Raw genomic sequence first — 24,649 nt, forward strand, 5'->3', positions numbered from 1 at the left:
ATTAGATCTTTAGAGCCCATTGTCAAAAAGGAATTTATCTTGTTGTTTTCAAGACCCTTTTATACTATTAAAAATTACTGAGGACCTCCTAAAGAGCTTTTTTATGTGAGTTATAGTGATATGTACTGTATTAGAAAATAAAATATCTTGGTATTATTATGAAAATGCTTTTGACTTCAAAGATCCCTTTCCTGAAAGGATATAAAGAACTTCTGATGAGCAAACTACACACTTTTCAATTCACAGAAGCAGCAAGAGTGTTGCCTAGGACTCTGAGGTTAAATGGCCTGCATAAGGTTACAAAGCTAGTGTGTCTCAAAGTAATATTAGAACCCAAGTGCTTCTAACTGCAAGACTCATGCTCTATCTACTATGTCTCAATGCCTTTGTCTTCCAGGAAGGGACCATTATTATTATTCATTATCTCTACTTGAAATGAAAAATATCATGAATTATAACTACTTATAATGAATAATAATAAACACTAAAATATTTAGACATGAATAATAATAATTACTATTAAAACATTTGGAAAGCATCACAAGAATAGTAACTACATAAATATAAAGAATTCTGATTTTAGATTTAGAAGAAATGAGACAAGAAAGTAATTGAGGGAAATCAACATTTTGTAGATGCCATTACATACACACACACACACTACACATTTTAGACATGTATTTATGTGCACATAAATATATATTTTAGTGAAATATAATGATAGATTAAAATAATAGCAAATAGAGTTAGATGGGGAAGTAGAGATACCAACAAGCTTTACATAGATGAGATTTTGCTCTTTAATAGATGTAATGTATACTGAAACTAATTTTTTTAAACAAAGTTGGGCATCAAAAATTAAAATTTCTTTGTGATATAATCTCTAAGAGTATGCTTGATCTATTTCTAATAATTCACATTTAAAATACTACACAACAATGCATGTTTGCATTACCCTTTTATTTCATAACCAGAAACAATACAGTTCCATAGGGTAAATCATTAATAAATAATGGTTGTTTAATCATTAAACATAAAACCCCACCTCTCTTTGGCATCTGACAGTATTCTATTTCTTGTCAAACTAATGACGGTATAGATATATAGTTTATCTTGGAGATTATTCTTTAATGCAATAAGTTTAAAAAAGGTGCAATTTACTTGAAAATGTACAAAAGCTGAAAATATTTCCAGCAAAACAACTCTGATCAAATCAGCAGGATGTAGGCAAACTATTTCAAAGCTCTTTACTGTAGCTAACTACAGCGGAGGTATAATAAAAATGAGTGAAAAACATTCCTAGTGTATATTTTATAGCACATGCTCAACTCCAGAGCTTACTACTCAGTCTGGTTAAAAAATGGCTGCAATTGCACCAGGAATGAGCAATTCATCAATTAAAAGATGTCCCTATTTCATAAACAAAGTTCCTAACCATGAAATCATTCACCAGCCTTCCAAAATAAAATGTTAAATGCTGCCAGAAATGCCACTTCAGTAATAAATTGCACCTTTAAGAGACTGCCCCCCTCCCGCAAAAAAATAAAATAAAATAGGAACTTTTACAAAACAAGGTTAAGTTACATACATTTTCAAAATATATTCAAGCCCAGTTTGAATAGTATTTGTTATTAATGTTTGGACATTATTTCTTCAGCCACAAATTGAACCAGTGCATTTGACATAAATTATTAGCTAATCCAGGATTAACCCATTAAGACTGCAGAAGCATTTTATGCCTTCAAACTAATCTTATAAGCTAGGTTTTCAATAAAAATGTCTGTGCTATGCACAGCTAAAACTGAAATTATTTTAATGCCATGCTGAAATATATCACTTCAATATTAATTTAAATATTCAGTATTAGAAATCATGACTTCATTTCTAAAAGTTTCACTCTTTTAAGAATCAGATGCAGTCAGTATCATAACTATAATCCACAATCAAAAACAAAAACAAAAAACCAAACCAAATCTTGTACCTCATAATGTTTCAGGTGAATTTCAATTCTGAATTTAGAAGTAAAAAGAAATTATTCAACTTTTGAAACCTCATACCGTAAACTTCCTGGAGAAGTCTACCCTCATAAATGGTAAAATAAATATCTTGTATCTCAAATTTAATTTTATTAAGATATACTTTAAAGAAATATTTTACAACAATAGGGAAGATCAATAAATTTCCAAGAGGAAATTTCTAAAAATTGTTCAATAACATTATTGAAGCAAGTGAACAAAGATTTTCTTGTCCATCTGAAATGTTATTTTTTCCAGTGCAAAATCAGTTATAAAACATTAAACTGAATTTTTAAAAATAAAAAATGGTCCAATACAGCAATAGTCAGGTTCTCAATTTCAAAAACATATCATTACCATACATATATCTATATATCATAATAAAATACAGAAAGAAATTAAGAAGTTATTGAGTACTTATCTGATATAAATTTCCAGTATGTCATACCAAGTTAACAACAACTAGGCAGATTCCATCTCCAAGCTGCATGTCAAATCATCATAAAGACTTTATGTTTATCTATTGAAGTCTGTTTTTGCTACCTATAGTTATGCCTACCAATCAAAGTCATTCTGATTTTCCTAGAGATCATTTGTTCTAGAATAACTTTCCTCCCAAACACCTGTAAATTTTGCTTCCATTTTCAAAATTTTATTCAAATTTTGTTGTTATAGTTGTTGTTGTTGTTGTTGTTCCAAGAACACTTAGCTGATTAACCTCCTATGATGCTGGAGATTCATTTCTAGGATTTTTGCAGCCAAGTGAAACCAACCCAGAATTGGCTTACCCTCCCATAAAAGCAATTCATGTGTTGTTTCTAGCAAACATACGGTCCCCTCGGAGGGTCAGATGCTGAAGTTGATACTGCAGTACTTCAGTGTCAGCAGGTTCCTTGATGTTCATTTTATCTAGATTGAGGTAGTCCAGTGACTTTGAATGAGCCCTTTTACCTTTGAGAAGACAAAGAGGTAAAGGGCCATGAAGAGCCTTGTAAGGTTCAAAAGGTAAAGCCTTAGTGCACTTATCTCCTGAGCTGGGCATTCGTCTTCGCCTCCTTCCATTAACAGCAGGAATTTCATATGGCTGGTAGTACCTACTTCTGGTTTTGTATAAACGAGAGGAACGTGCAAGTCCTGTTTCAAGCTGTTTGGAACGCAAGGTAGGCATGGATTCCCCCTTATTCTCTTCACTTCCTGAGCACTTTTGGGCTAACTTTAAGAGCTCCTCACCAGTTGTGAAGCCAACCAAGTAGTTAGAATCCATATGAAGGATCTGATAACCTGACACGGTCCGTCTCATTGGTGAGCAGGGAGTGCTAGAGCACCGAGGCTTTTCTGTTTCAGCTTTTCCTGGGGAACTCACCTCCGACACGGGTAAAGGAAGGGTAGATAGGGTAGTTCTGGAGTCTCCATTAATGTCTACTTCCATTTTAAGTACCAGCCTGCACAGCCCTATAAATAAAACAGACATAGATTAGAAAATAGAGCATTGAAAAATTTTAGCTAAGCTGGATCATTTTGAGAAACCTGAAATAACACTTGACAGAAACACAATCAATACTCCTGTGACAGATTTCATCCTTCATTTTGTAAAATATCTCAGATCAGGTATAAAGTTGCTACTACATTTCTGCCTTCAAGAACTTATCAATCAAGTGAAACTAAGTTCTGAAGTGCTTCTAAAATATTTAGTTCTGAAGTACAACAAAGAAGAAAATATATATTTTTACCAATTCACAGAAAGTAAAGTTGTTAGGGCAGCATTCAACATCCAGGAAATTATTATTAATAGTTAACATTTCTACCACTCAAGTACTAAAAATAGCTAACATTTATATAAAACTATGTGCCAGACACTGTACTAAATGTTTTAATTATTATCCCATTTGATCCTTATAACAACCTGGGAAGTAGGTGCTATTATTCCCCTCATTTTGCAGATGAATATATTGATGCAAATAAAGGTGAAGTGATTTGTTCAGGATCACACAGACTGAATCCAAATTCCAAGCCTGGTGCTCTATTCACTGCATTATCTAACTTTCCCAAACTAAGACATAACCAAACAAAATTTCAGAAAGATATCAAACTGCATTCCTTGAAAACATGCAATTTCAGATTCTCAAGAACCTGATTTTTTTAAAGAATGTTTTATGGTGCTCTGTCTTAACAGCACAACTATTTCTGGAGGTAAAACTTTACCATCCCTTCAGATTAAAAACTCTTTTTTTTAAATAAAGAGAAAAGTTACACATAAACAAAATGGCCACATCTAAACATGTATGAACAACATACTGCCCCAAAAGCCCCTCTATCACCCCCGTTGTAAGGAGAAAGAAATGTTGTTTTATTATGGTCTCCTGAACCATCACTGGTTTTTTAATTACGTAGAATTCAGCTTTCTTTTTATACATCTGTTTAAAATATAGATCCAGCTATTGACATCAACCATCATTTCCGGTTAGTTATTTATTTGGCAAGAATAGTCCATCTATGTCCAAAAAGGATCTGAGGCAGATAATTTCTAATTGTGCTTATGAGGAGAAAAATAATTAATTACCATCTCTTTAATCTTTAAATTTAGTTCTACAACACTTAATCCCTTCCCTAACCACAAAACACATAAATCTACAAATCTCCTTTTTCTATATCCTCAATGAGTTATACAAATACTTTTGTATTTTAATATTATGTTAAAGTATTTATTATGTACTTGTTTGCAAAGAATAAACTGACAGTACACATAATAAATATGTTCTTGAATTACTGAAGTTCATTGTAGAAAATGATACTTGAGCTACATCAAGGTAGAAATGAAAAGGGAAAGACTGGGAAATGCACAGAAATCTGAAATAAAGTATCTTATGTGAGAGACAGAAAGAAAGCCAGTTTGCTTGATTCAAAGAGTGTTGGAAGGTAAGTAATGTCTAATGTGCCTGGAAAGACAGGCTGAAGACAGGTTATTCAGGCTTTTAAAAGACAAACAGAGGAATTTCTATTTTATCCTAGAGGAACTGGAAACCACAAGGTCAGATCTGAGCTTAAGAAAAATTTCTTAAGCAGCTGTGTGTAAGATGGACTGAGATACTTGAGATAAGGTGACCAATTAGGGAACTGTTACAATATAACATAAAAGATGATGTTAAAGATAACATAAAAGATGATGAAGAGCTGAACTAAAGTGATAGTTTTATGACCGGACAGGAAAAAGTCACATGTAAGAAATGGATATATGGGGATAATAATATAATATAAATAATATAATATAATGGATAAATGAATATATAAATAAATATATAAATGGATATATGAATTTGAGACTAACATTTACAGCATAAATTTTCTCTGATCTTCAATATTCAACTATCCTTCTAGAAATCATGGGTTTATGGATTCAGGACTGCAAACACTTTAGAGAAGAGAACATTAAGCCCAACTAGGTGATCTGCTATTTGCCTTTGTTAAATCATTTTACCTCAATGGGCCTCATTTCCCTTATTTGTAGAATAAGAACATCTTCCAAATATAATCCTCTATCCATTATACTATACTATAGCAATTTGTGAAGTACAAATTTACCACAGAAACTTCATCTGGGGAAATTGCCAAACAAATTATGGCATACAAATAAATATATTATGCTGAAAGAAATATTATATTCAGAGAAACATAGGGATATTTGTGTGAAGTGAGCATAACCAGGAGAACAATTTACACAATGATCAAAAAAACGTAAAGGAAAACAACTCTAAAAGACTTTGGAAATCTGATCAATGACCAGCTATGACTGGTCTGATGATGAAGATTGATGCTAAAACAGGCTTCCCATTTCTTTGCAGAGAGGTAACAGACTTGAGATTCAGACTTGATAATTTATTTTTGCTTGACAGTACATATTTGCTAAAGGGCGGGTGAAAAAGTGATAATGCCCATAAAAGTAGTAAGGGGAGCATCAATGCAACAGTTTCTAAAACAAATAGAGGGAATATCAGAAGGAGACACAGGCAAGCAAAGAAGTTCTGTTACTGCCATATTACAAAGCAAAGTATATAACACAAATTTAGTTTCATATACAATCCCTTTTCATTCCTATATACTGAAATAATCTAAGTAATAAAAATAAATGAAAAGAAACTTATGCTTTTAGGTATTCTGAAGAATTTTTTTCATAAATTTCTCAACTATGTTTCAGTAATTTCCTCATTAATCTTGTTCCTAAATAAGAATATCAAATACACTAAATTCCTATCTATATCAATAATTCAAATTTGAAAGTAAAGATGATCAGAATTCTTCTTTCCTATACATTTTTTTTATTTCTTTATAGGAGGGAAAGCAATAGGTATCAGGTTAGTACAGATTTATACCAATTTTCTACTATTATTATATCTAAAATCTGATACAATTATAACTAGTATTTATAAAAAATAACAACTTCTGACCAAGATAGACTGTCATCTGAACAAGAGATTCAAACAACATCCTGAATAATTTTAGCATGTTCTATGATATATTAAATCTTTGAAAATTTATATTTACTGTATATGACAATTCCCAGTTACCCAGATTCTCATTTAACCAGAATGTACCATTTAACAACATTCTGAATAGAACCACACTTATTTGGTACTCCTCAGTTTTAAAATACACATTTTAACACAATTTTGAAGATAATGAATGTGTTATTATCCTCATTTTGTAGAGGAAGAAGCAGAAGCAAAAGTGATTTGTCCAAGATCACACAGTGTATATATGGTGTACCTTAAGCCTCAAATTCATGTCTTCTAACTCTAAATCTAACATTACTATTGAAGGTAAACAGAACTCTATGTCAATTTTTTTTTAAAGCAGCATCCACCTGTTTCTAATGGCATTTTACTGGTATATCACTGGTATAGTGTGGATAATATAATATGCTGGTATATAAACTTGAAGATGCCTGGTTCTATTGAATCCATTAATTATCACCAAAGTTTTATGAACTAAAACACATTAGAAAATGATGTTTTCACCATTACATTGAATTCCCAATCCCTATATTTATGCCCACATGCATTTTTGATTTCCTTCACAAGCTAATTGTACAATATTTCAGAGTCTGATTCTTTTTGTACAGCAAAATAACGTTTTGCTCATGTATACTTATTGTGTATCTAATTTATATTTTAATGTACTTAACATCTACTGGTCATCCTGCCATCTGGGGGAGGGGGTCGGGGGGTAAGAGGTGAAAAATTGAAACAAGAGGTTTGGCAATTGTTAATGCTGTAAAGTTACCCATGCATATATCCTGTAAATAAAAGGCTATTAAAAAAAAAAGAAAGAAAGAAAGAAAATGATGTTTTCCTTGTCCTCACCCAGGGAAGAATTTCATTGAAACTGTCCTTGCTAAATTGCAAATCTATTAAAAGATCATAAATTCAGACTTTGCCCATTCAGAATTTCAAGATTTAGACAATGTAAAATGTTATTTTATTTTTGCATTTTCTATAAGGGAATTTAATTTAAAAGCTTCCCTGACCTATTTTTGGGAAAACAAAATTCTAACTATAATTATTTGTCCATTTAGGCAAATATTTTTGCTAAGTTAATTTCTGTACATAGTCTATAATTTAACAGTCCTGCTTGTGTCTCAGCTAAAGCCCTATCTTCTACAAGAAGTATTTTCAGATTCCCCTTAATTCTTGTGCTTTCCCTCTGTTAATGATGTCCAAATTATCCTTTACATCACTTGTTTATACATAATTGTCTTCATGATTACTTTTCCATTAGATTGTGACCTCTTTGGGAGCAAGAGCTATGTTTGTATCCCTAGTGTTTAGCACCATGTCTAGCACATAGCAGACATTTAATGAATACTGACCAACAGAATGATATTCTGACTGAAAGATCAAAAATTATTAATAACAAGAAATTGATATTTCTAGTCATATGAAAAGGTGCTCCAAATCGCTACTGATCAGAGAAATGCAAAGGAAAACAACTCTGAGATACCACTACACACCTGTCAGATTGGCTAAGAAGAGAGGAAAAGATAATGATGAATGTTGGAGGGGATGTGGGAAAACAGGGACACTAATACATTATTGGTGGAATTATGAATGGATCCAACCATTCTGCAGAGCAGTTTGGAACTATGCCCAAAAAGTTATCAAACTGTGCATACCCTTTGATCCAGCAGTGTTACTACTGGGCTTATATCCCAAAGAAATCTTAAAGGAGGGAAAGGGACCCACATGGGCAAAAATGTGGCAACCCTCTTTGTAGTGAGTGGCAAGAAACTGGAAACTGAGTGGATGCCCATCAATTGAGGAATGGCTGAATAAATTATGGTACATGAATATTATGGAATATTATTGTTCTGTGAGAAATGATCAACAGGATGATTTCAGAAAGGTCTGGAGAGACTTATATAAACTGATGCTGAATGAAATGAGCAGAACCAGGAAATCATTATACATGGCAACAACAAGACTACACGATGATCAATTCTAATGGATGTGGCTCTCTTCAACAATGAGAAGATTAAGACCAGTTCCAATTATTTGTAATGAAGAGAGCCATTTACACCCAGAGAGAGGACTGTGGGAACTGAGTATGGACCACAACATAGCATCACTCTGTTGTTGTTTGCTTGCAGTTTTGTATTCCTTCTCAGGTTTTTTTTTTCTTTCTGAATCTGATTTTTCTTGTGCAGCAAGATAACTGTATGGATATGTATACATATATTGGATTTAACATATATTTTAACATGTAATGGATTACCTGACATCTAGAGGAGGGGATGGGGGGAAGGAAGGGAAAATTTGGAACAGAAGATTTTTCAAGGGTCAGTATTGAAAAATTAACCCAAGCATATGTTTTGTAAATAAAAAGCTATAATAATAAATTAAACGATCAATTTAAAAAAATAACAAGAAGCTGAAAAAGATAAGTAGGAAGACAGTTAAAAAAAAAAAACCACCTAGCTACCATAAATAAGTTATTAGGCCTGAATAAACTGTATCCCAAGGTTTTTAAAATAAAAAAGTTTATGAATGTGAAAAGTTATGGAGAATGGGAGGGGTGACTCAGCATTAAAGAAACAGGAATTCAATTTAAAAGATTTTCATTTTCATTTCATCATTTTCAAAAGGAAATGATAACTGCTAAGAGGTAATGTGATTTTATCAAGAATAAATCACTCCAAGCTAACTCTAATTTCCCCTTTTTGACAGATTTACTAAACAGGTAGATCAGGGGAATACTGTAGACAATGTAAAATGCTTTTCTGAAATCTCACATTAAGTATCTCATTTTATTCATGAAAATAAGATGGAGAGACATGGGCTATATGGCCAATTAGGGAGAATCAGAAATAGTTATAAGATCAGATCCAATGTCAATCCAAAGGTTTTTCTAGTGAAGTGTCCTAGAACTCTATATTTGGCCTTATGTTATTTATTTACTATTTTTATCAATGACTTGGATGAAAGCATAAATGTCATGCTTATCAAAAGTGCAAATAACACAAAGCTAAGAGGAAAAGAGACAACCAGGATACTTCTACTATCTACAACATAGTACTAAAGAGATGATTACACAATTTTATGAATACTATAAATTAGAGATAAGTTGAAATTAAAAAGAGAAAAACATTAAGTCTAAAATGTATGTTCAAAAAAATCAGCCTTATAAGTACAAAATGGGAAGAAGGGGGCATATTTAGACAATAATTCCTATGGAAAAGACCAGGGAGTTTTAGTAAACTACTGTATGTATATAATGAGTCAAATGTAACATAAGTCAACATTATAACATGATAGCCAAAGGGAAAAAAATGTGATTCATTCTACATTAAAAGTAACATGTCCACAATGGGAAAATTATTATCCTATTCTGTCTCTGTTGGAACACATATGGTGTGTTAGGTTCAATTAAGTACCATGTTTTAGGAAGAACATGGATATGATTCAGAAGATGACAATTAGGATGGAATTTAAGGAAAATAAAGAGACTGAACTATATAAGGATTAGTTAAGGAATGAAGCTTTAGAGGAACGTGACAGATATCTCCAAGTATCTGAAAACATCACATAAAAGATGCATTAGAACAAGAGGTAGAAGCTGCGGAACGAAGGATTCTGTTTTAACAAAGGCAATCTTCATAACAATTAGTACTTGAAAATAACAGGCTGCTAGTAAAGTTGTCTCTCCTACTCATCCCTCCTCCTGCTTCCCTAAGAAATTTCTAAGGCTGAATGCTCTTTGCATGAATGATATAGAGGTTTGTCCTATTCAATATAAGTTTGACTAGAAAGATATTTCATTGCAGGCTAATTCACCCCAAATAGTAAATTTGTATTGTAGAAACAAGAATTTGCAATTAAAGAAGGTAAGTTAAGAGACATGACTTACAGGCTACTGAAGACAGTTCTCATGTGACCATGATTCTGAGTTAAGATGCATTCTCTTCAAATTAAAACTAGTTTTAATCTTTTAAACTTCCTCAAATAACTTCTTAAGAATTGGAGCACATACAATAAAAGCAAATGTTAACTGAACTGGACATTTTTCACATCCATAATAAAATTTCAAGTTGAACTATTTTACCATATTATTTATATACTTGCATATTCCGGTTTCCATTTTTAAAGTCCTAAGTGGAACTGAGAAGAAAGTAAATTTTAAAAATAAGTAGTTTTTGAGTAATGGCTACTGTCTTAGGTGATGTGAAACAATGAAGTATAAAATTCAGTTTATACTTTCAAGGAAGTAAAAATCTACTTGAGGAAACAAAACAAATATATAATAAGTTAAATATAAATAGAAAACTTAAATAACAGTTCACAACAACACGTGTCACAAGGCAATATATAATTAACTACAAATTGAATGGTTTAAACAATGAATGTTTGGGAGTTCAGGGGAGGAAGAGATCACTTCAGGATGATGTGGGTATTTATGGAGAAAAGATTATGGAGAAATAGATTTTAAGCTGGGTAGAAGTCAAGTAGGTGTAATGGGGGAGAACACCTAGGACAAAGGCAAATATGCAAAAGTAAAAATGTAGAAAAATACAAGGAGTTTGGGGGGAAATAAATCAATCATTTTGACTGAAATGTGTGTTTCAGGTAGAAGAATAAATGGAAATTATATTGAAAAGCTAAGCAGACATGAACATGAAGAGCCTTGAATGTCAAGTTAAGAAATCCAGACTTTATCTAATTGTCATAGGGAACTACCAAAGGTTTTATGGACAGGAAAGAGACATGATAAGAATGGTTTAAAATTTGAGGAAGATTAACCTGGTAGCAACATGTAGTCGGAACTAAAGGAAAAGACAATGTAAGCAGAGAACCCAGTTAAGAATATATTAAAAGTCATAAAGGCATAAATCAATAAGGTACTTATGGTAGGGAAATGAAAAAAAATTTCTATAGGACTTGATAACTGGATTAAGATGAGAGCAATAGACAAAGATGACTTTACAGTTCTGAGTCAAGTACACCTAAGGACATTTAAATGGAAATACCCAGCAGACACTGATTTGATTGAGCTCCCTCCAAGAGAGAAGAATATATAATACACAATGGACCTGAGAAATGATGCATGAATTTGGAACACTTGTTCTTCCTTTTTCTCCAGTGGTTTCTCCGTGACAAAGATTTAGACCATTACGACGACTCTGGCACAGAATGGTAGGCAACTGCCAATAGCTTTGGCTTCCACACAGAATCAAGATGCCAATCACATCATCAGGATCCTTTTATATCTTCTGTACTGTCACTGCATTAAATGGACACTGAACTAAGTCCCAAATCAAAGAAGAGAAAAATTAAAGAAAATATTGGGGCTAGACTACAGGAGATGTGGGTATTTATGTAGAAAAGATTATAGAAAATTTGGAAATTTCAGAGTTCCTTTAATGGTTCCAAACTTCTCCCTGATATGAATGCCACTGTTTTAATACCACTGGGGTAGGATGTGGCTGCAATTTATAGAGAACAATAGATTTTGAAGAATTAGGAGTGAAACTATGAGTAAATAGTGTGGCACATGGTGCTTGTAAATAGGCTTTAACAATTACCAAGTAGAGTATGCTAAAGAACTCCATAGTAAGGAGGTTGCCAAAAAATCTGTGCTTACAAACAAAAATTAGTTTGTCAGGAACAAAAAGAATAGTGATGAATGTACATAAACTACATGTACCTTAAGGCCATCCTTTTTTTTTTTTTTTAATTTAATAGCCTTTTATTTACAGGATTTATACATGGATAACTTTACAGCATTAACAATTGCCAAACCTCTTGTTCCAATTTTTCACCTCTTACCCCCCCCCACCCCCTCCCCTAGATGGCAGGATGACCAGTAGATGTTAAATATATTAGAATATAACTTAGATACACAATAAGTATACATGACCAAAACATTATTTTGCTGTACAAAAAGAATCAGACTCTGAATTATTGTACAATTAGCTTGTGAAGGAAATCAAAAATGCAGGTGTGCATAAATATAGGGATTGGGGATTTAATGTAATGGTTTTTAGTCATCTCCCAGAGTTATTTTTCTGGGCATAGCTAGCTCAGTTCATTACTGCTCCATTAGAAATGATTTGGTTGATCTCAGTTGGAGGATGGCCTGATCCATCAGAACTGGTCATCATCTAGTATTGTTGTTGAAGTATATAATGATCCCCTGGTCCTGCTCGTTTCACTCAGCATCAGTTCGTAAGTCTCTCCAGGCCTTCTGAAATCATCCTGTTGGTCATTTCTTACAGAACAGTAATATTCCATAATTTTCATATACCACAATTTATTCAGCCATTCTCCAACTGATGGACATCCATTCAGTTTCCAGTTTCTAGCCACTACAAAAAGGGCTGCCGCAAACATTCGTGCACATACAGGTCCCTTTCCCTTCTTTATAATCTCTTTGGGATATAATCCCAGTAGTAACAATGCTGGATAAGGCCATCCTTAATGAGAGTATCAGTAGAGAAAGGACAGATTTTTGCAAATATTATTCTGTAAGAGTCCACATCTTTATCACATAATTGATTACAAGATATAGAAAATACAAGATTCTGCTGTGCTTATTATTTGTTAACTATTAAAGAAAATTTGAGCAAAATGTTGCCTTAGAGGCCCTCTTCCAACAAGAGGTATGCATTTATCATGTATACATGAGTGGCTCCTTATTACTTGCAAAGCATCCCTCAAATCCAATATCTTGTTTCTACTCATCCAACCAATATGTCAGCTCAGGTCCTCACCAGCTCTTGTCTAGAATATGTCAATAGCTTCTTAATTGTTATCTGTGCCTCAAATCTCTCAGCACTTTAATACATTTTCCACACTACTGGCAAAGTGATTTTTTTTGGCTTAAGTTTAGAACTGACTTTGTCACTCACCCTTCTCAATAAACACCAGTGTCTCCCTCACAAATCAATAAATATATCTGATTACCTTTAAATGGTCTTCCTAACCTAGACACAACCTATCTTTACAGCTTTACAGGATATGACAGCCTTCTAGCATCTTTCATGCAATCCGACAAAATTGGTCTTTACTCTGTTCCTCTTATCCAGCACTCTAACACTGTGCCTTTGTACTAGCCATTTCCTATGACCTCAATATATCTTTTCCTACCTTCATTTCAGAACATCCTTCTCTTCCCTCTAGATGAAGCTCAAGCATCTCCTTCTACATGAAGACTTTTCTGGTCCCCCAAATGTCATATTTACTCTATATATATTCAGATATGTCATTGTTGTCTTGCCCATTAGAATAGAAGATCCTTGGGAGTATGAAAGTGGCCTTTGCTCTAATAGTTTGGCAATATGGTTGCTCACAAAACAGTTGATTGGGGATGAGAGTGAAATAGCCTTAGCAGTAATAGGTTTGCTCTGTTCTATTAAAAAAAATAATTTATTTCTTTTGTGGGATGTTCTTGGATGCTCACCATGTCAAGGGCCTTACAATTCTTTTCTCAAAGAATGTATTTGTAATATAAAGGCATGAAGTTTCTTTGTAATTTTAGTGATCCCTCCAGTATGCCAACCTCCCTTCCTCCTAATACCATCCATACCTTCAGGATGATTTCCTCATGCAACAACTACTCTAGGTTCAAAGTACTTCATAAGTCCACAATCCTAAAAGTACAGCTCCAGAGTTCCCAAAGAGAAGTAAATTACATTTACTCCAGTCAATCCTCACACAATTAATTCAAAGCAAAGGCATTTAAAGAAATGGCATTACAAAAAAGAGTGAAGACAAAGAATTTCCTCTCTAAAAATCCTGGGTGTACTTTCTTCAATTACATGCAAAAAGAAATATTATTCCTATTTAGCAATAACAAAATCAAGAAGGAAATACTCGAAAGGGAAATTTCATTCAAAAATAACAACCTTGCATGGGAGTCAGTTCATCCCCCCCAAAAAAAGAAAGAAAGAAAGCTCAAACAAATAAAAATATAAGGCATTCTTTAAAAAAAAATTAATTACAGAATAGTCACTGAACATTAATGTGAGTTATAGAGACTACTAAAGGAAAATTTTATAGAGCTAGGGGAAAAAAAGAATAACAAAATTAACTGGCATAAACAAAAGTTTTCAATCTTAAAAGAAATGATGAAAAAATGTAATAATGAAGGGAGACTAAACAGACTTCAAACTACATTACAAAGTCTTCATCATCAAAACCATTTGTATTAAATTTAAAAGAGAAAAGAAGATCTACAAAACAGAATAAATAAGGGTAATAAAAATAAGAAAGCTCAATGATTCAGTGTTCAACAAACTTACAAACAGAATAATTCTCTACTTGAACAAAAATTGTGAGAAAAATTTATCAAAAATTTATCAGAAATTAACTTTAGACCAATAGCTTACATCACATATCACAATAAGTTCAAAATGCATAAACCAACTACCTATAAAAGGTCACACCACTAAAAAAGTAGAAGAGAACCCAAATTAGGTACTTTTCACAGCTGCCAAAAGTGGCAAAGGGAATATCAGAAAAAAGAAAACATAATTTTAATTACATGAAATTTTAAAATTCTTACAGCTAAAATTTTAAAAAGTAAAACACTAATGGGAGGGGAATCTTTGTATAAAGTATTTCTGATATCCAATATATAGGTATAAATGACACAGATATATTAAGATCAAGAACTATTCTCTATTTCATAAGTTGTCAAAGAACAAGTTTTCCAAAAAAATTATAACGTATTCACAATCAAATATGCTCCAAATCATGAATAATAAAAGAAATACAAACCAAAACAACTCAGACCAAACATCTAACAAATTGGCAAAGCTGACAACACCCAGAAATAGTTAATGTTGGAGATACTTCAAAAAGACAATTACTAATATAATATTAATGAAGCTAGGAAATATCCCAAGTGGTCTGGAAAATAATTTAGAATGAGGTTAAGAAAACAGCAAAAATGTCCATATCCTTTAATACAAAGATCTCAATTATAGGCACCAGTCCCAGAATGATCAAAGACAGAAAAGAAATGTCTTCAGTATCTTTATGGCCACACTATATGAGGTAGAAAAGAACTGGGAATAAGTTAGATGCCCATCAATTAGGGAATAGCTAGACAAATGGCAGTATATGACTATAATGTAATCTTCCTTATTGTGTGAGAAATGAAGCATGGGAAGATTTAAATGAATTGATGTAGAGTGAAATAAGCAAGATCAAGAAAACAATACACATAATGATACCAGTAATGTCAATGGAAAGGAAAAAGAAAATTTGAATGCTTTATAATTTTGACCAAGTTTGGTCCTAGAAAACGTTAAGAAAATGAACGTCTCTCTCTTCTTTTCAGGCAAGACTATGTAACACTGTGTATATTATGAGATAATGTTGGTATGTTGGTTTTGCCCCAATTTTTCTCCTTTTTATACTTTGTTATGAGTAATAACACAATTGGGCAAGGGAAGGCAATGTAAAAACAAAATGTGGCACAAAAAAGGTTATGAAATAGCCTTTTTGTTCTTAGAAATCACTAACATTAATGTAGGAGATAATTATCATCAGTAAGAAACCTGGATAGAGTTCTTGTTACATGTTAAATTAAATATAAACTATTCTCTTGAATTATCTTAAAATGGGCTGCATATTGCTGCATATGTAATATTGATTAAGAGATCATGTTTTCTTCAACTAAAGAGAAAAGGAGGCTTACTTTATATATATATATCCTTCCCTATTCCCACTTTCAGAAACAGAAAAAACTAAAAAGAATTCCTACATTTCCCAGGGCTTGCCTTGATAAGTTACTTATAGTTGAGCTAATGTAAATCCAATAAAAACTGATGGTTAGAGATTTATTTTACAAGAAATCATACAATTACCAAGTCCTACTTTGATGCTTCATCATGACGTGGTAAATGATTCTGAGTTCTTGAACTCTTGAAGGCTCTGCCAGGAGTGCATAAAATGTGGCAGTTTTTACCATATCAGAAATGCTTTGAGTATGGTCCCAGAAACAGACCATGTCTATTTTCCAAGGATCAACTTAGCTAACTAAAAAACAGTATGTCCCCAGGAAGCTGGACACATCATAATGAATTTAATTGATCAATCAACAAGAAACACTTCACACAATCTTCAATCCTGCATGGCCCCTTTCCAATTCAGGAGCAAGAAAAGAGACAGAAAGTACTAATAATCACAGTTTTTAGATCATCAAAAAAACTTAAATTTAAGTAATTGCATTTTAAAAATTAGATCCTTGTCCACTAACAAATATAACAAACAAAATATATTGCTTGAGGGAACTAAATCGTGTCAACCTATAGTAATTCCCATTATAAATAAGATAAATAGAAATTGCAGTTAAATGGAAAGATGTTCTTAGAGGCAAAGAAAAGAGCTGAGAAAATGGATTTTACCATACACCCAAAGGTAACAAAAACAAAAACATTATATTAGGAAGATACTTGGTTATTACATATTGTATTAAGAAAGAAGGGTGTTTGCTAAAAAAGCTACCTGGGAAAAAAAAGTGGAAGTTACGCATCAAAATCAATTGCTAAAGATGAAGTACTAGAGAAACTCCCCAAAGAATTTAAAGAGACTTTTCAAATTTAATCAATATATATTCAGATACTTGGTGACACAAAGGTGTCACCTTTATATAAAGGTGAGGAAAAGTGAGGATGGGGAAAATATATGAGAAATCATGATTCAGAAAAAGGAATAAAAAGAGGTCCAAGTCCTATAGATTACACAGAAGACTCACACCTACCATATTAGCATGAATACTTTGTTTTAAAAAAAAATTCAGAGGTGCTAGAAATGATGAGCACCAAATAAACACTGCAAAAAAACCAAAGTAAGTTATATTTTTAACAGACAGGAAAAGACTTGCTACTGATGTAGGAGTTATTCTAGGGTTACTGGTTTCTGTACAGACAACTGACTTAGAGAACATAAGTAGTAAAATACAAAAAAAATTTATTTATATGTGTGTGTGTATTAATAAAAAAATATGATGCATAAAATTTAATCCTGAACTATTTAAACAAATAATTGGCATTCAAAACTGGAAAATGGACAATGAAGTGACATCAATAATAATTATAATAATCTTATCTACAAATTTAGCCAATGTAAATTAATTGCCACAACAAAGATACCAAAAAAGCTAGAAAAGAACATTAGTCAGCAAACATCAAAATACTTGCCAAAATGAGAAAGATAGCTGCCAATGGCAACACTAGGTCACAATACACAATATAAACTCATTTGTATAATCTTACAGAAGGAAAATGACAGACATTTATGAACAAAATCTTTTTGTAAAAAAAAAAAAAAAAAAAAAAAAAAACAAAGGAGAATAAGACTAGTTTAAAGAAACATTGACAAGGTATCCAATTTAGCAAACAAAGTCATTCAAAGGGCACTTAAGAATGAAAATGTACGGAGGGCAACAAACAAGAAAAAAGGAAAAGATTGGTAAAAAATCATTATAACTGCTTTCTCCATCAAGAAAAATGAAATCATTACACTGGAACCCTAATGTCACAGTAAGCACTATACTTATAGATGAAGTAGATACAGCACAAAAGAGAATCAAGACAGGAAAAGTAGACAGATTGAGAGGCTAATATACAAGGTATCTGAAGAAGGAAAAGATATCAAAGATGTGAGGGGGAAAAAATATCAGATCTTATTAACACAGAGAAAAGGTGACCAAAGAAATATCAGTAATAACCAACTTACATGCCTTCAAGCTAATCTATACAAAATCTTTATAGGAATTATTCATGTCAGTTGAGAATAGCTTTTATGAAGGGAACAAGTTAACAATGGACTACACCTTTATTATCTCACAATTAAATGAAAGACAATTATGCAAGATTCCATGAAAGAGATAACAAAAATAGCCCTTTTCAACAACCCTAGCATCATAAACATCCAACAAGGCCTAAATCAGGGAGAGATATGTTCATCAAAGATGTTCCCAACTGTGATGGAGGATATCAGCTCAGTATTCCAGCTAAAGAAGAATTGATAGTGAAGTCTTGCAGATGATCTAGTTTGTGGATAATACTGTCCTTATTGCACCAAACCCCAGAATAGTGCTTGACCTCCTGGAAGAAATCTATAATCTATCAAGGATTTCATCACTTACAAAGAAAAGATCAAGAGAAGGAATATCTATTTCCCAGAGCATATTCATCAGAATATATATCTGGAAAACACAATAAAATTATATAATAAGATAATAAAAAGGATGAACAAGAAGAGGAAAGCAAGATGTACTACTTTCAAGTTACTGGAAAAGATCCTAGTTTCCCATGAAAGAATGTAAATAAAAATGCTTTATTTTTGCATAATTTTAGATGGGAAAAAGCTTTGAAGTGAAACAAGGAATGTATGTCTATTTCCTTATACTCTTTTTTTTTTTAATAAGTACCAAAAATGGCTTCTAATTCATCATAGTCCTTAAATTCCTAGGTCTGATCTATATCTATCTCCATGATATTGACCCAGTCACAAATTCATAAAGCTTCAATCTAAATATCCTCCTACTACAGCACAGCCTGAACTTGGGCAGATAGGGAAAGTCCTCTGGTAGATCCAGATTAAATGACAACTAACTTTGATCTTTGACCTCAGGGCCTCAGGAGATTCCCTCCTAAATATAAGATCAAAACCTCACCTTCAGATTACTGGCTATTGTGAATTTCAAAGACATGAGTCCTAAGTATTAAGGTGACCAACAGGAATCAATACAAGGCCCTAAACCAGAAACAATTAGGATAGGGTGAACGTGACCTAAACTGGAAGTGCTCTAAAGTGTACTAGCAGCTGCACTCCTGACTATTTGAGACCAGGCCAATTTTAATGCAACCTAAAACTTTATCCCAATAAATGTGACTTTAGATATGTAAAGTTTATTTTTGAGTTTACATGTGGCAGCCAGGTAGTACAGTGAATAATTCATAGTCAGGAAGACCTGAAATCAAGCCTTACCTTAGACATTAATTATCAGTCACTTTTCTTCATCTGTAAAATGGGAATTATATAAGAACCCATCTCACATAAGATACATATTTCTTGCAAACTAAAATTCTTTATAGCTGCTAGTTATTATTAGTATCATTATTTAGCTTTCTTGTACAGCCATCAACTTACATAAAAGTCAATTATAGATTACCTGTTACTAAAATAAGGAAGATTAATAACAAGCTCTACTTGTAGAACCCAACTCAAAAATTTGCCTAAATTTTTAATTTTCTGAGTAAATTTTGAGTAATATTCTGAATGTTGTTAAAAATATGGATACTTTTAAGTACCACCAGAATCTATGGATAGGATACATAACAATAATCTAAAAAAAAAAGAGCTCCTCTTCCATTTTTTTTCAAGCACTAAATTCTGCTGTCAATTGTACATATAAATTTAATACATCGTTGTTAAAAACTTTAATTAAGACATAGATCTAGCTACCATCCCACCTCTTTACACCCCACTCCCCAAAATGGGAGAAATTATACAAACAGGAAAAGGGAATTCCATTTTTTAATAGTTTTTAATATGATCTCATCAAAGAAAGAAACAATGCCTTATGTCATGTTTAAACAAAAAGTCAAGGAAGAAGAACATTGGGAGTAATTTAAGTTATGTAAAAGCTGAAAATGCCAATAAAACTTTATTTTTAATAAATAAAATAATTTTTAAAATTTAAAGTAAGCCCCTCTATTCCTATTGCACCCCAGATTTTATCAGGTCAAAGAAGCTGCTTATCCTGGAAAGTCACATTAGCATTACTCTCCACCTGCTATGTAATATGTGTGTGTGTGTGCGCCCATGCACAAAATGGCTACAAATAGCTGAAGAAAGAAAGAAAGATGCAAAGGAGAAACAGAAAGATATACTCAACTGAATGCAGAATTTCAAAGAATAACAAGGAGAGAGAAGGTTTTCTTACAGGAACAAAGGGAAGAAATAGAAGAAAACAGTGAGATGAGAAAGACAAGGGATCTCTTCAAGAAAATTAGATATGTCAAGGGAAACTTTCATGCAAAAATGAACATGATAAAGGATAAAAATGGTAGAGATTTAATAGAAGCAAAAGAGATTAAGAGGTGGAAAGAATATACAGAAAAACTATACAAGAAAGATCTTAATGTCAGCAGCAACCATGAGGATATGGTAACTGATCTAGAACCAAACATCCTGGAGAATGAATGAGGTCAAGAGGATTTAGAAAGCATTACTAACAATAAAGTTAGAAGAGATGATAGAATTCCAACTAAACTCCTTAAAACCCTAAAAAGTGATGCTGTTAAAGTGCTGCACTTAATATGCCAGCAAATTTGGAAAACATAACAATGATCACTAGATTGGAAAAGATCAATTTATGTCCCAATACTAAAGAAGGGGCATGCTGAGATATATTCAAATTATGGAACAATTAACACTCATTTCACATGCCAGCAATTATGCTTAAGACTCTACAAGCTAGGTTTCAGCAGTGGGTGAACCAAGAATTACCAGAAAAGCAGGCTGGTTTCAAAGCGGCAAAGGAACTAGAGACCAAATTGCTAACATTCATTAGACTATGGAGAAACCAAGGGAGTTCCAGAAAAATATCTACTTCTGCTTCACTGACTACTCTACAGCCTTTGACCATGTGGATCATAACAAAATCTGGCAAATCATCAAAGAAATGGGAGCAACAAATCATTTTACTTGTCCTCTAGAAATCTGTATGTAAGCCAAGAAGCAACAGTTAGAATCAAACATAGAACAACTAATTGGTTTAAGATTGGAAAAGGAGTATGACAAAGTTATATTGTCACTTTATTTGTTTGTTTATGTTTTGTTTTGTTTTGTTTTTCTGAGTTAATTGGGATTAAGTAACTTGCCCAGGGTCACACAGTTAGGAAATATTAAATGTCTGAGATCACATTTGAACTCAGGTCCTCCTGACCAACTATAGAGCTGGTGCTCTATAAACTATACCACCTAGCTTTCCCTGTCATCGTATTTATTTAACTAATATGCAGAATACATCTTGAGGAACGTCAGGCTGAATGAAATCAAAACCTAGAATTATAAAGTTGTCAGGAGATATAACAACAATCTCACATATGCAGAGGATAACATTCTGATGACAGAATATGATGAATTAAGAAGCCTCTTGATAAGGGTAAAAGAAGAGAGTGAAAAAGCTGGTCAGAAACATCAAAAAAACTAAGATCCTAAGATCTAGTCCCTTCATTTCCTGGCAAATAGAGGAAGAAGAAAAGAAAGCAGTGTCAGATTTTATATTCTTAAGCTCAAAGATCACTGCAGATTGTCATCTACAGTCATGAAATTGGAAAAAAAAAAAAAACTTGCTTCTTGGAAGGAAATCTGTGGCAAATTTGGACAATATACTAAAAAGCAGAGCTATCACCTTACTGAGAAAGTTCCATACAGTTAAAACTATAGTTTTTCCAGTAGCAATGCATGGTTGTGAGAATTGTAAGGAACTGTAAGGAAAGCTGAATGCCACAAAATTGATGTTTTGTAATTGTTGTATTACAGAAGACTCTGAAAGACCCTTTGACAATAAAGAGATTGAATCATTCAACATTTAAAGAAAAGAATTTGGGGTATCCACAGGAAGGTCAAACACTGAAGCGGAAGCTTAGATACTTTCACCATATGATGAAAAGATGGAATTCATTGAAAAAGACCCTAATGTTGGGAAAGATTGAAGGCAAAAGGGAAAGAGAAAGTGAGATAGATAGATAGATAATATCATGAAAATAATAAACATGAATTTGGACAGACTTTGAGAGAGAGTAAAAGACAAAAGGGCCTGATGTGCTATGTCCATGGGATCAGAGTCAAATATGAATGAACAACTCAACAACTATAAAGAATGAGACACAAACGAACAACTCAACAATTATCCACACATATAAGTGTGTATACAAACACACACACACACAAATTCTCGGTTCCTCCTAGAACCTTCATTTAAGTAAGGTGTACCAGAGGCCAGACAAGTCTCATTTTTCTCCAGACTTGACAATGAACTTTTTCTGGACCCTAGTTTCCATCATCAACCTTCCCAACATTTCAGTTTTCTTTTAAATATTACCTTTCCCCATTAGGAGGCAAGCACCTTTAGGTCAGGGTCTCTCTTTACTTCTGTTTGTATTTACTTAGTGCTTAGCACAGTGCCTGGCACATAACAAGCCTTTTATAAAGGTCTGTTGAGCATATGAATAAACATTTTCATTCAGATTTTGGCATCTCTATGTAAAACAACTTAAATTGTTCCAATTATAGCAATTATAAATTGTAGAACCATATGTGTTAGGCCCAGCACAATCAAGAGGCAATGATCAGGATGTGTGTGGAATGAATACACCTTAATGCATAGTCACAAATGCTCATGTGTCCTATGTTTGTGACACAAACAGCAATACTTTGAAAATATACCCTGCATGCATGATGAAAATGGAAATATGTTTCGAAGAATTGCATGTTCAACCTATATTGGATAGTTTGCTGTATTGGGGGGGAAAGGGAGGAGGGAGAGAATTTGAAAGACAAGATGTTGCAAAAGTAAATGTTGAAAACTTTCTTTGCATGTATTTGGAAAAATAAATTACTATTTGAATTTTTTTTAAAAAGAAAGAAAACTGCTTCAATGAGATCTAAAAATCATCCATATGTTTAACACCTATTACAAGACATTTCTTGATAGGCACAAATAAACCACCTTTTCCCATCATACATGTTAATGAATTTAACTCCAGAATTTTTTTTTAAATTGTTTCATGTCCATTGACATGTTTTTGCCCCCAAAGTAAAAATATATCAAGTAGACAGAACATAAAAAAGCATGGTATGAGTTTAGAATAAGGAATAACTGAGAACAAGTCATTAAGATGTCATCAAATGCCCTTTAAAACAAAATTAATGTTTCCCATGAATTAATATGTTAAATAGGTATCAATCATATGTCTTCCCTTCTCAATGGGTTGGAGAGAGGCAGGGAAGAGGGAAATTGAAAATCTAACATTAAAAAAAAATAAATAAATCTATTTAAAGGAAGCATTTAGCCTAGAATCAGTTTGCTCAGGCCCTAGGGATTACAGGACTGAATGGTCAGGCTAGAAAGAGATAATCAAGGGATAATCAAGCCCAGAAAAGGTGAAGTGATTTACTCAAGGTTACCTAGGTAATTAGTGGTAGAAATAGAAATAGAACTTAGGTTTATTAACTCTGAGGCAGCTAGGTGCCTTGGAAGAGAGAATGCTGGGCCTCGAGTCAGGAAGGCTCATCTTTCTTAGTTCAAATCTGATCTTTTTAATGTGTGACCCTAGACAAATCACATAACCCTATATGCCTGTTTCCTCATTTATAAAGTAAGCTGGAGAAAGAAATGATAAACCACTCTAATATCTTTACTGAGAAAACCCTAAAATGTGATCATAAAGAGTCAGATATGCTTGAAAATAATTAAACAACTGCTAAATTCTAGATTAAGATTTTTCGATTTTTCTGTGGTAACTTGTCCCTCAAAGAGCAATTAAAATTGATCCCTTCAAGTATTGAAACATTTTTTATTTTAAGCATTTATAGAAATATATCTAAAATGGATTATGCACCTCCCTCTCTTCTTAAGTAGAGCATAATGCACAACTTAACATTCTGCCAACTTGATGTTTTCCTTATGAATAACAGTTCCAATACTGACCCTAATATCAGGGAGATGATGCCATGACATGAAAATGAATTGAATTTAAGTGAGGGAGGACAATGCAGGATCATCTCCCTCACTTCTTCCTCCAGAATCCTCTGAGACCAGTGGCCAGGTACAGATACACGATAACTGGAGATGGCCTTGGATACAATAGGAGACCTTGGTCTTTTTATGTTATGGTCTTTAACAGGTCTTAGTTTGACACTGAAGCCACACCCATTCAGTGATAAAGTCTAGGTAGCAATTGCAGCAAAGAATGGCCTCTTTCACCTCTCGGGGTTTTCTGGCTACATTTCTTTCTTAGGGCATGTCTAAAACACATCACACTGAGTCTCCCACTGATTGACCCAGGGCAAGTCCCCAATTGATCATAGTTGGGAATCTAATATATTCAGAGTGAGTGTAAA

The 24,649-nt window shown here is 33.0% G+C and overlaps 1 protein-coding gene across 5 annotated transcripts in view; it reads right to left on the bottom strand.

The window, feature by feature from the left end:
- Positions 1–941: 941 nt before the first annotated feature.
- Positions 942–24,649, bottom strand: part of MACIR (macrophage immunometabolism regulator) — a 43,228-nt gene continuing 19,520 nt past the window's right edge. For all 5 annotated transcript variants that reach the window (XM_031968774.1, XM_031968789.1, XM_012541014.3 and 2 more), the window contains one exon: positions 942–3,467. In XM_031968774.1, coding sequence (XP_031824634.1) covers positions 2,821–3,444 — 624 coding nt within the window. In that variant the 5' untranslated portion in view covers positions 3,445–3,467 and the 3' untranslated portion in view covers positions 942–2,820. The remainder of the gene's footprint in view (positions 3,468–24,649) is intronic.

Source organism: Sarcophilus harrisii, chromosome 1 (assembly GCF_902635505.1).
Source record: "Sarcophilus harrisii chromosome 1, mSarHar1.11, whole genome shotgun sequence".
Taxonomy (NCBI): domain Eukaryota; kingdom Metazoa; phylum Chordata; class Mammalia; order Dasyuromorphia; family Dasyuridae; genus Sarcophilus; species Sarcophilus harrisii.